Consider the following 12,369-nt stretch of genomic DNA (forward strand, 5'->3'; position numbering starts at 1 on the left):
AAAGAGTCTAAAAAGTCCTGGAAAGTAACAGATAAAAATGGCCGCTCATCCAAAATTCCTAGGATCGGTTATAATACGATTACATTTAAATTGCAAGACAACCTGAAAGCAGTAACTCTTAGAAAGAACTTTAAAAGAGTGTAACTAGTGCTGGACAATCGCAGGTAAAAATAGGCGCTCACCAAAAATTCCCAGGATTTATTTATAATACGATTACATTTCAATTACAAAATTTAGTCTGGACCTAAGGCTCTTTATCCTTCACAAGAATCATAAAAAAAATGTTAATGTGTTTTGAAAAATCGCAGTTGAAAATGGGCGCTCACCCAAAAATCGTAAGATCGGTTATAATAAGATTACAGTCAAATTGGTCTAAGGCAGATTACTCTTAGAAAAACTATAAAAGAGACTATAACGGGTCATTGACGGCCGCAGATGTAAATGAACGCCCAGAAAAAATTCCTAGGTTCAATTATAAGATTACATTTAAATAGCAAGGCTTTTTATTCTTGGCAAATATCTTACAAGAAATTGCTATTGTGTGCTGGGAAGTCGCATATGAAAATGGGCGCTCACCCAAAATTCCTAGGATCGACTATGATATGATTATTATATTTAAATTACAAGGCTTCCTCTGGCCTTAAAGCGCGTTATTCTTCACAAAACTCATAAAAAATTGCTAATATTATGTTCTGAGAAGTCGCATATGAAAATAGGCGCTAACCCAAAATTCCTAGAATCGATTATCATACGATTACATTAAGATTGAATAGCTCGATGTGCTTCTAAAGCACTTTATTCTTCCCAAAAATCTTATAAAAGCGCTCAGGTGAGCTGGGAACTGGCAGATGAAAATGGGCGCCAACCCAACATTCCTAGGATCGCTTATAATAAGATTACATTTAGATTGCAAGGCATAATTTGCTTCTAAGGCGGAAAGATCTTAAAAGAGTGCTCACGTGTGCTGGGAAGTCACAGATGAAAGTGAGCAAGAACCCAAAATTCCTAGGATCGATTATAATACGTTTACATTCAAGGTACAAGGCTTGGTCTGCGTTTAAGGCACTTTATTTTTGGCAAAAATCATTAAAAAAAATTACCCATGTGTGCTGGAAAGTCGCAGGTAAAAATGGGCGCTCACCCAAAAATCCTAGGATCGACTATGATATGATTACATTAAGATTGCATGGCTCGTTGTGCTTCCCAAACATCTTAAAAGAGTGCTTAAGTGAGCTGGAAAGTTGCAGATGAAAATGGGCGCTAACCCAAAATTCCTAGGATTGATTATCATACGATTACTTTAAATTACATTTAAAACTTTTAGATGACCTATAAACCTTTAGAACATTTTTATAGACCTTTGGAAACTGTCAGAGGATCTTAAATGCCCTTAGAGAAAGCTAAAATTCGTGAAGAGTTCTTTAAGATTCAGATGCTAAATACCCTTCAAGATCATTTAAAAAACAAAAGTCATTAAAAGCACATTAGTGGCTCTCAATTATTGAGAACCCTTTAAGAATCCATTAGAGGCTTTAAAAGAAGGCTCCGAATAGTCTTTACCCTTGTACAAATAGCATTATTTTGTCTTTAAAAGTCATTTTCACACCCTCTGTAGGCATAAGCATCGTAGACCACCCTGTATGTAAAGTACCTCGATTATTGAACGCCAGCGCCATCTCTGCGTTGAGAACATTAACTTAAAACGTCAAATAGACATAACCTTAAAATATTTGTTTATTAATCTTAAATAAAGTCATGTCTTCGCCAAATTTGGCTTCGAAGTCGCTAATTCAAACCGACCTTACTTTCAAAAAGCCTTCAAATGTACCCAGGAAGCGGACAAAACAAAAAATTCTGGACGAGGAAACCTACATTGAGGTAAGTCCTTCCCCTCCCTTTTGATTGCTCGATTTTCACCCCCCGAATTGCAGGAGATGGGCAAGATCATCCAGAGGGACTTCTTTCCCGACCTCGAAAAGCTGAAGGCGCAGCACGACTATCTGGAGGCGATGCAGAGGAACGACATTGCCAAATTGCGGGAGCTGTACGCGAAGTACAGCGGGCAAAGGCCACCGTTGGAGAGAAGTAAGTTGACATGATACTAGGTTGCACGTGTAATGCTAAGTATGTTTCAAGTACCGAGCCCGGCTACGTTCGAAACACCTGCCAACATTCACAACTCGCAAACGCCGAGAAGTATCGCGTGCCCCTCCGAGTCTCGACAGAGCAGCAAAGAGACACGGTTAAGTCTTGATCAGTTCCTCAGCTCGCACACGTCGCAAGACAATGAAAGTTTCGAGGAAATTATGATCGAGTCCGAGAAGAAGCACCGCGAGAAGTATTCCTATTTGTATAACGAGGAGGGGAAGAGCAACGACGACCAGCTCAAGATGCTCACCTTGCCCTCGGTCGAGCAACAGTGCGCCCTGCCCGAGAAGAAACTCAACATCGACACCTGGAACTACAAGAACAAAAACTACATCATGTACATTCCGGACGGCGTCGATCTCACGCCTCAGGAGCAGATCGAAATGAGTAAACGCCGGCAGGAGGTGACGCACGCGAACACCCGCCTGCAAGTCAATCCGTTCAACGAGGACCAAAGCAAGGAGACGATCAATGAGCTGGCAAAATCCCAGGCCAAGATCTTGGACGGGAAGATTGGCGTCGACGGTAAGGAGCTGATGCCGCCCGATGGTCCGAACGTGAACGGGTTTAGCTTCATGCGCACGCCGTCGCCGAGGCCGGGCGTCGCGGACACGCCGCTGATGACGTGGGGTGAGATCGAGGGGACGCCGTTTCGGCTCGATGGAAGTGATACACCTCTGCCAAGGTAAGTTGTTGATGCTCTAATCGCGGAATATGACACCGCGCATGCGCAAATTTGTATAGTACAGTTGTAACAAATATTCTGCCACGTGTGTTATGCTTTAGGACGCCAGGACCGTCGTTTAAAATGTCGGAGCCGCCTCGTCGCGAACAGATCGCCCACGCGCTCGCCGAGAAGGTGGGCGAACGTCACCGCGACCAGAAAAAGAAGGCGATGGACGCGGCGCGACGTCACTTCGCCTCGTAAGTATGAAACTGATTCCGATCCACGCTCAACCGCTCAATTGTAGACCCTCGCCTCGGCCGAACACCTCGACGATCGACCGCCTCGCGACGATGTCGCCGGCGGCCCGACGGCTTGCGACCTCCAAACTGAAACTGGGCGATTTTACGTCGACGTATTCGCCGAGCCCGGCCGATCGGCGGAACGCGCCCTCTACCCCTCGACGGATTCTGACGCCCAAACTGAATTTGGGAATTAAAAAGGCGCCCAACGATAATTTGACCGACGATTTGTTGAATATTAGCGTGCAGAAAAGACAGAAGGCGTCCGATTATTTTTAGGTTATCGTTAGTGTAAAGTGTACAGGCAAAAATGTAAATATTGGAAGTTTTTGTAAAATTAAATCTGTTTTTTATTTGCTCTGTGTAAGCCCCATGGGGATCTCAGTAACCGTAGAGATTTTGAATACGTTTGGTTTCGGAGATATCAATTTTATTTTTTTTATGCCCCCTAAAAAAAGTACATACTGTATTGAGTAGCAATTTTTATTACGAATTCAATGGTGTACGGCACAAAGAAACAAAAGTTGGAAACTGTCGGATTCAACAGGAGGGTGCGCCTGCACACAACACCATAATCAGCCATATTCGTAGCCCCCAATGCTTGGTTTTCTGGGTCCACTTCATTCGTGTAAATCCTGTTTGGAATCCGTAGTGTCCTAACTTTCATGAGGATGTGTCGCTGCTGTAGACTGCTCATTTAAAATAGGCAAGGTCGCTAGGGGCTCATCAATTAACTCATTCATTTCTTCTATCCTTTGTCTTTCCTCTTGTTTTTTTAAAGACCGTTCCTTCCGAGCTAAACTGTGCGTTGTCTCTTTTGACGACTCGGGCAAGTTCAAAGTAGGAACGGAATTTTTCCTGAGACGTTTTTGTAACGGTAACCCTAGAATAAATATGCATTAAAAGTTCCCATACACGTAATAATAATTAGGCAATTACCTAATAATTCGTTCCTCATGTCACGTTCGTAATCCTCGGCAGTGAAATGAGCAGAGCACATTTGGCTCGTGCTCGGATTCATTACTCGTTTGCAGCGCCGTATCCATTCTTTACGTATGGAATCATCGCTTTTTTTAGGAAAGTTGTGATAAATGATTTCCGGTTCCGTATCCTTGGTGGAAATGCGGCTATTATTACAGCCGAAAACTGCACATCGCCGTCCTGGCATTTTTGTAGCAAAGCGAACACGAATTAACAGTGAATTCTGACAGCTAGGTCCGTCGGTGACGTCAAATAAAGGCGGCGTTACACGACTTCACACGAGCGTACAAGCAACGGTGTTGCCAACTGTAACCGATTCACTTCACTTTCATGTTTCTTTTCGATGGCGTATCCTGTAGGGTTGTGCTTATGCTTACGTCAATTTTACACGCACTAGAACCACAGGTGGCGCTGTGTTTGCTTTTAGTACTTATTATAAGTACTTCATTTGTAATCGGATAGCCGAATTTCCAGCACGTGGTGGCCGAATCAGTTGGAAACACCGACGAGCTATCCTAAAGTCCTCCAAAATCCACAAACCGACACGTTCAAGAACCCGATATATACTTATGTAATTCAATAATTTTTTAATTACCTAATTATGATTTCGTAATGGCGCTCCAAAGTGCATTAAATTTTTTTTAATTAAAACCGAAAAACTCCGAAATACAGAGTTTAATTAATTAGGTCAAAATTGCATCATGGAAGCCTTGCAAAATTGTAGAATTTAATTAAATTGTGCGGTTTGCACGAGTAATTAATTATTGATTTATAAACGGATTAAAATTCAAGAAGTTATGGACCGAATTTCCACCACCGCGTTCCAAATTACGACACCAGAATTTAATTCCCAAACGATACCGGGTTTAATTAATTAGGAGTGGAAAATTGCATCATGGGAGCCTTTGCAAATGTACAGAATTTAATTAAATTGTGCGTTTTGCACAATTAATTAATTAGTCATTAACAAATGGACTAAGATTCAATGAATTGTGGACTGAATTCCTACCACCACATTCTAAATTATTACAAAAAAAATAATTCCGAAACGATACAGAGTTTAATTAATTAGGAGTTCAAAACTGCATCATGGGAGCCTTGCAAAATTGCAGAATTTAATTGAATTGTGCGGTTTGCACGATTAATTAATTATTGAATTATAAACGGACTAAGATTCAAGAACTTGTGGACAGAAATTCCACTACCGGGTTTCAAATTACGGCACCAGAATTTAATTCCCAAACGATACCCGGTTTAATTAATTAGAAGTTCAAAATTGCATCATGGGAGCCTTTGCAAATGTACAGAATTTAATTAAATTGTGCGGTTTGACCGGTTAATTGATTATTGATTTATAAACGAACTAAAATTGGAGAAGTTGTGGACCGAATTTCCACCACCGCTCCCAAATTACGGTACCAGAATTTAATTCCCAAACGATAAAAAGTTGAATTAATTAGGAGTGCAAAATTGCATCATGGGAGCCTTTGCAAATGTACAGAATTTAATTAAATTGTGCGTTTTGCACGATCAATTAATTTTTGATTTATAAACGAACTAAGATTCAAGAAGTTTCCACCACCGCGTTCCAAATTAAGGCACCAGAATTTAATTCCCAAACGATAAAAGGTTCAATTAATTAGGAGTGCAAAATTGCATCATGGGAGCCTTTGCAAATGTACAGAATTTAATTAAATTGTGCGTTTTGCACGATCAATTAATTTTTGATTTATAAACGAACTAAGATTCAAGAAGTTTCCACCACCGCGTTCCAAATTAAGGCACCAGAATTTAATTCCCAAACGATAAAAGGTTCAATTAATTAGGAGTGCAAAATTGCATCATGGGAGCCTTTGCAAATGTACAGAATTTAGCTGAATTGTGCGGTTGGCACGATTAATTAATTATTGATTTAAACGAACTAAGATTCAAGAAGCTGTGGACCGAATTTCCACCACCGCGTTCCAAATTATGCCAGAATTTAATTCCCAAACGATAAAAGGTTTAATTAATTAGAAGTGCAAAATTGCATCATGGGAGCCTTTGCAAATGTACAGAATTTAATTCAATTGTGCGGTTTGCACTATTAATTAATTAGTCATTAATAAATGGACTAAGACTCGATGAATTGTGAACTGAAGTCTTACCACCACATTCCAAATTGTCACAAAAAAAAAATAATTCCGAAACGATACCGAGTGTAATTAATTAGGAGTTCAAAATTGCATCATGGGATCCTTTGCAAATGTACCGAATTTAATTCAATTGTGCGTTTTCTCGATTAATTAATTAGTCATTAACAAATGGACTAAAGTTCGATGAATTTGTGGACTGAATTTCTACCACCACATTCCAAATTGTCCCAAAAAAAGATAATTCCAAAACGATACCGGGTTAAATTAATTAGGAGTGCAAAATTGCATCATGGGAGCCTTTGCAAATTTCCAGAATTTAATTAAATTGTGCGGTTTGCACGATTAATTAATTATTGATCTTTAACGGACTAAGATTCAAGAAGTTGTGGACCGAATTTCCACCACCGCGTTCCAAATTACGGCACCAGAATTTAATTCCCAAACGATACGGGGTTTAATTAATTAGGAGTGCAAAATTGCATCATGAGAGCCTTTGCAAATGTACAGAATTTAATTAAATTGTGCGTTTTGCACGATTAATTAATTAGTCATTAATAAAAATGGACTAAGATTCGAGAGATCGAAGTTTTCTTAAAAATTTATGTCACCACGTTCCAAATTATGGTTTAATTAATTAGGAATCATGTGCGTGCAGAATTTGAGAGCCTTGGCCGTAACTGACCGCACCGAAGAATGTTTGAAGCTAATGAGTAATGACACAGAAATTATTGTTGCTTATTGTTCAAAAAATGTTTCTATTAATAACACAAATACTTGTATTAAGCTATCGCACGTTTGTTTAAACATTTTGCCTTCCAAGAAAGTTTCATATGCGTTCGATTTATTTACGCAAAAAATCACATCCCGCTAAAAGAATCGGGGACTATAAAATGGGCCCGAAGACCTTTCGAGTCACATTACCGAAAAATGTTTCGTAACATTGGTATCATATTGGCAGTGTTTGGCATGTGCCAAGATTTGGTAAGTGGACAGATCTTGTGAGAAGAGGAAATTGATTATCTTTTTAGGTTTTTGGCTTTGGCGTTCCGTGTAACTGCGGGCTGGGGAACGGAGTTGACGTATGCACGCCAGTGAAGGACGACACCGACAAGGATGATGAGTCTCGGTACCCTCTGGTTGTTCGTCCGCACACTTTGCCCAAGGTGGACATCGAAGCCCTCTCACCACACCATCCCCATGGACGATCCCCTCATCATCATCATGGTCCAAATCACCTTCACAGCCCACCTCATCACCATGGGCCGAGAAGCAATTATGAAACGGACGACAGCAACATTGCACCCCTCAAACCAGTTGGGGATTTATGCACATGTGGAAAAACAATAGTGAAACCGGCCAACGTTCCCAAACCGGCTTGCTCCGGATGCACCGGCACGTCCTCCCACCACCACTACGCTTCCGGATTCTCGCATACTTCACACTCGCATCATGAACGTAATCACCATGGCCATGATCGTCACGACCGTGATCACAACGACCATGATAATCACGATCGTGACCACAGCCGTATTCACCACGACCATGACCGTCACGACCGCGATCACAACGACCGTGACCACAGCCGTATTCACCACGGTCATGATCGTCACGACCGCGATCACCACGGCCATGATCGTCACGACCGCGATCACCACCACCGTGACCACAGCCGTACCTACCACGACCATGACCGTCACGACCGCGATCACCATGACAATTATCGCCACGACCGCCATCACCACGGTAGTGGTCACGACGGTCATCATCACAATCTACACGACCGCCATCACAACGACTATAATCAAGTAAGTTGACTTTCAAAATGTCACTGGTTTCTTACTGCACGTCACCTATAGGGCATTCGATACGGTGAAGGAGAACAAGGCCATTCTGTTGTTTTACCCGTTGATGTAAGTTGACATAAGAAGCAACTGTCTCTCTTTAACCTTCAAATTGCAGACGGATCACTACGGCCCCAATCACATCAGAAGCCACCACCAGCACTCTGACTCACACCATCACCATAGCGGCGATGCAGATGCGACCTACTACCAAGTCGGGGGGACCGGTCCAGAAAGATACGCCCCGGTAAGCGTCTCGCTATGGCAAACGTGCAGAATTTTAACGAAAGTTTAGGAACACGGTTACCCCACCCAACGCAGTCATGTCGGTGATTCCCTTATCGACTACCCCATCTGCGGCCTGCCAGTACTGCACCAGCCCAAAGTCCAGATTCACACCTCGCATGTGCCAGCGGACGCGATTTCCAAGGCGATCGTGCGCAAGGAACTCCAAAGCAAGCAGGCGGCTGTTGAGCATCTCCAGTTCGGTTCGCGCACACCTCCGAAAGAGGAGACGAGCACTTACGTCGAGGCCGTAAGTACTAATGCACCTGGTGCTAATCTAACCGGTTGTTTTTAGCACAAGAAGCTCTTCCCCGAGGAAAGCTACTACAAGCTCAACGGTCATACGTTAGAATTGCCAAAGGTTTATCACGCGGCACCGGTGGAAGAAGTCGAAATTGAGGAGGAGGAGGAACCGGAACCCGAACCGGAACCGGTCGTAATACAGCCGATTTCCTACCACTCGATCGGGTTTGTTCCGTGCAAAGGTAAGTGCGCTCACTAGCGCCACAACGTTAACAATGCCACGTTTCAGTGCCACCCCCCAAGTTCATAACTCCGGTGGTGCCCCATCATCACGTCGAACCAATTCACGAGGAAATCGTACCGTCGTGCGGCGTAGAAGGGCCGCCATCATGCGGCGATGGCTACAAAAGCGGACAGGTAATCATCAAAAATGTGCCGATCTCTTCGGACGGTTCCGAAGTGACTTGCAATGGAGATGAAGGAAACCCGGAGTACTCCAGCGGAGCTACGTACACCTACTCGAAGTCTACCAGCAGCAGCAGCTCGGATAGTCAAAGTTCGCATTACAGAGGGACGGGATGTGCCACTTGTGGATTGTAAATTGCACAGAACTGATACGGAATTTGTAAAATAAACGAGTGAATTTTATTTCGTTTTTGATTTAAAAAATCAGAAATTCAAAAATTGCAGAAAAACCATACCGACTAAGCTTCTTAAAAAATTCTTTCTGCCACACTCTACCTTTCACAGGAAATATTAAAATAAGATTGAGTTAGTAAAATCAGTAAATTTCTTTAAAAAAATTCAAAAATTGCAAAAAAGACCATACCGACCAATGATACTTAAAACAAATATGTTTACGACACCATGTTTGACAGGGAATATTAAAAAGAGATTCAGCTACCAAATCAGAAGATTTCTTTAAAATAATCAGTTCAACCTAGAAATGAAAATTCAAAAATTAAATCACAATGCGGCGCTGGCGTATGCTTGTTAAAAAATTATTTTTACGACACTCCACCTTTCATGGGGATCATTAAAAAGGTATTCAGTTACTAAAATCACCAGATTTCTTTAAAAAAAACCAGTTCAACTCAGAAATGAAAATTCAAAAAGTGAATCAAAACGCGGCGCTGACGTATGCTTGTTAAAAAATTATTTTTACGCCACTCCACCTTTCATAGGAAACATTAAAAAAGGGATTCAGGTACTAAAATCACCAGATTTCTTTAAAAAAAACCAGTTCAACTCAGAAATGAAAATTCAAAAAATGAATCAAAACGCGGCACTGACGTATGCTTGTTAAAAAATTATTTTTACGACACTCATAGGAATCATTAAAAAGGTATTTCGTTACTAAAATCACCAGATCTCTTTAAAAAAAACAGTTCAATCCAGAAATAAAAATTCAAAAAGTGAATCAAAACGCGGCACTGACGTATGCTTGTTAAAAAATTATTTTTACGACACTCCACCTTTCATAGGAAACATTAAAAAAGGGATTCAGGTACTAAAATCACCAGATTTCTTTAAAAAAATCAGTTCAACCCAGAAATGAAAATTCAAAAAATGAATCAAAACGCGACGCTGACGTATGCTTGTTAAAAAATTATTTTTACGACACTCCACCTTTCATAGGAATCATTAAAAAGGTATTTCGTTACTAAAATCACCAGATCTCTTTAAAAAAAAACAGTTCAATCCAGAAATAAAAATTCAAAAAGTGAATCAAAACGCGGCACTGACGTATGCTTGTTAAAAAATTATTTTTACGCCACTCCACCTTTCATAGGAAACATTAAAAAAGGGATTCAGGTACTAAAATCACCAGATTTCTTTAAAAAAAACCAGTTCAACTCAGAAATGAAAATTCAAAAAGTGAATCAAAACGCGGCGCTGACGTATGCTTGTTAAAAAATTATTTTTACGACACTCCACCTTTCATAGGAATCATTAAAAAGGTATTTCGTTACTAAAATCACCAGATCTCTTTAAAAAAAAAACAGTTCAATCCAGAAATAAAAATTCAAAAAGTGAATCAAAACGCGGCACTGACGTATGCTTGTTAAAAAATTATTTTTACGACACTCCACATTTCATGGGGATCATTAAAAAGGTATTCAGTTACTAAAATCACCAGATTTCTTTAAAAAAAAACCAGTTCAACTCAGAAATGAAAATTCAAAAAGTGAATCAAAACGCGGCGCTGACGTATGCTTGTTAAAAAATTATTTTTACGCCACTCCACCTTTCATAGGAAACATTAAAAAAGGGATTCAGGTACTAAAATCACCAGATTTCTTTAAAAAAATCAGTTCAACCCAGAAATGAAAATTCAAAAAATGAATCAAAACGCGACGCTGACGTATGCTTGTTAAAAAATTATTTTTACGACACTCCACCTTTCATAGGAATCATTAAAAAGGTATTTCGTTACTAAAATCACCAGATCTCTTTAAAAAAAACAGTTCAATCCAGAAATAAAAATTCAAAAAATGAATCAAAACGCGGCACTGACGTATGCTTGTTAAAAAATTATTTTTACGACACTCCACCTTTCATAGGAATCATTAAAAAGGTATTCAGTTACTAAAATCACCAGATTTCTTTAAAAAAAACAGTTCAATCCAGAAATAAAAATTCAAAAAGTGAATCAAAACGCGGCACTGACGTATGCTTGTTAAAAAATTATTTTTACGACACTCCACCTTTCATAGGAATCATTAAAAAGGTATTTCGTTACTAAAATCACCAGATCTCTTTAAAAAAAAACAGTTCAATCCAGAAATAAAAATTCAAAAAGTGAATCAAAACGCGGCACTGACGTATGCTTGTTAAAAAATTATTTTTACGCCACTCCACCTTTCATAGGAAACATTAAAAAAGGGATTCAGGTACTAAAATCACCAGATTTCTTTAAAAAAAACCAGTTCAACTCAGAAATGAAAATTCAAAAAGTGAATCAAAACGCGGCGCTGACGTATGCTTGTTAAAAAATTATTTTTACGACACTCCACCTTTCATAGGAAACATTAAAAAAGGGATTCAGGGACTAAAATCACCAGATTTCTTTAAAAAAATCAGTTCAACCCAGAAATGAAAATTCAAAAAATGAATCAAAACGCGGCACCGACGTAGCTTGTTAAAAAATTATTTTTACGACACTCCACCTTTCATAGGAATCATTAAAAAGGTATTTCGTTACTAAAATCACCAGATCTCTTTAAAAAAAACAGTTCAATCCAGAAATAAAAATTCAAAAAATGAATCAAAACGCGGCACTGACGTATGCTTTGTTAAACAAATTATTTTTACGACAACTCCACCTTTCATAGGAAACATTAAAAAAGGGATTCAGGTACTAAAATCACCAGATTTCTTTAAAAAAATCAGTTCAACCCAGAAATGAAAATTCAAAAAATGAACCAAAACGCGGCGCTGACGTATGCTTGTTAAAAAATTATTTTTACGACACTCATAGGAATCATTAAAAAGGTATTTCGTTACTAAAATCACCAGATCTCTTTAAAAAAAACAGTTCAATCCAGAAATAAAAATTCAAAAAATGAATCAAAACGCGGCACTGACGTATGCTTGTTAAAAAATTATTTTTACGACACTCCACCTTTCATAGGAATCATTAAAAAGGTATTCAGTTACTAAAATCACCAGATTTCTTTAAAAAAAACAGTTCAATCCAGAAATAAAAATTCAAAAAGTGAATCAAAACGCGGCACTGACGTATGCTTGTTAAAAAATTATTTTTACGA

General features: G+C 39.5%; 3 protein-coding genes across 3 annotated transcripts; 2 read left to right on the forward strand and 1 right to left on the reverse strand.

Moving 5' to 3' along the window:
- Window positions 1–1,702: 1,702 nt before the first annotated feature.
- On the forward strand, window positions 1,703–3,470 carry LOC116161416 (splicing factor ESS-2 homolog). The gene is made up of 5 exons (XM_031474752.1): window positions 1,703–1,878; window positions 1,932–2,085; window positions 2,137–2,833; window positions 2,935–3,072; window positions 3,120–3,470. The coding sequence occupies exons 1-5, from the start codon at window positions 1,756–1,758 to the stop codon at window positions 3,391–3,393; spliced, it is 1,386 nt and encodes a 461-aa protein (XP_031330612.1). The 5' UTR covers window positions 1,703–1,755; the 3' UTR covers window positions 3,394–3,470.
- A 159-nt stretch (window positions 3,471–3,629) lies between these two features.
- On the reverse strand, window positions 3,630–4,304 carry LOC116160867. Its single transcript, XM_031474003.1, has 2 exons — window positions 4,054–4,304; window positions 3,630–3,997 (listed from the first exon to the last, which is right to left on the reverse strand). Exons 1-2 carry the CDS (start codon window positions 4,280–4,282, stop codon window positions 3,771–3,773), a joined length of 456 nt encoding a protein of 151 aa, XP_031329863.1. The 5' UTR covers window positions 4,283–4,304; the 3' UTR covers window positions 3,630–3,770.
- Window positions 4,305–7,157: 2,853 nt separating this feature from the next.
- On the forward strand, window positions 7,158–9,247 carry LOC116162359 (sarcoplasmic reticulum histidine-rich calcium-binding protein-like). The gene is made up of 7 exons (XM_031475975.1): window positions 7,158–7,211; window positions 7,259–8,035; window positions 8,087–8,140; window positions 8,190–8,318; window positions 8,367–8,606; window positions 8,652–8,841; window positions 8,889–9,247. The coding sequence occupies exons 1-7, from the start codon at window positions 7,158–7,160 to the stop codon at window positions 9,197–9,199; spliced, it is 1,755 nt and encodes a 584-aa protein (XP_031331835.1). The 3' UTR covers window positions 9,200–9,247.
- Window positions 9,248–12,369: the final 3,122 nt, after the last annotated feature.

Source organism: Photinus pyralis, unplaced genomic scaffold (genome assembly GCF_008802855.1).
Source record: "Photinus pyralis isolate 1611_PpyrPB1 unplaced genomic scaffold, Ppyr1.3 Ppyr1.4_LG10, whole genome shotgun sequence".
NCBI lineage: Eukaryota > Metazoa > Arthropoda > Insecta > Coleoptera > Lampyridae > Photinus > Photinus pyralis.

Bases quoted from the DNA above. Each gene is read 5' to 3' on its own strand.
- LOC116161416 (XM_031474752.1), top strand. From the start codon at position 1,756: ATGTCTTCGCCAAATTTGGCTTCGAAGTCGCTAATTCAAACCGACCTT. The intron at 2,834-2,934 runs GTAAGTTGTTGA...GTTATGCTTTAG, and splicing joins AGTGATACACCTCTGCCAAG to GACGCCAGGACCGTCGTTTA. The intron at 3,073-3,119 runs GTAAGTATGAAA...GCTCAATTGTAG, and splicing joins GCGCGACGTCACTTCGCCTC to ACCCTCGCCTCGGCCGAACA.
- LOC116160867 (XM_031474003.1), bottom strand. From the start codon at position 4,282: ATGCCAGGACGGCGATGTGCAGTTTTCGGCTGTAATAATAGCCGCATT. The intron at 3,998-4,053 runs GTAATTGCCTAA...TATTTATTCTAG, and splicing joins CATGAGGAACGAATTATTAG to GGTTACCGTTACAAAAACGT.
- LOC116162359 (XM_031475975.1), top strand. From the start codon at position 7,158: ATGTTTCGTAACATTGGTATCATATTGGCAGTGTTTGGCATGTGCCAA. The intron at 8,036-8,086 runs GTAAGTTGACTT...CGTCACCTATAG, and splicing joins ATCACAACGACTATAATCAA to GGCATTCGATACGGTGAAGG. The intron at 8,607-8,651 runs GTAAGTACTAAT...GGTTGTTTTTAG, and splicing joins CGAGCACTTACGTCGAGGCC to CACAAGAAGCTCTTCCCCGA.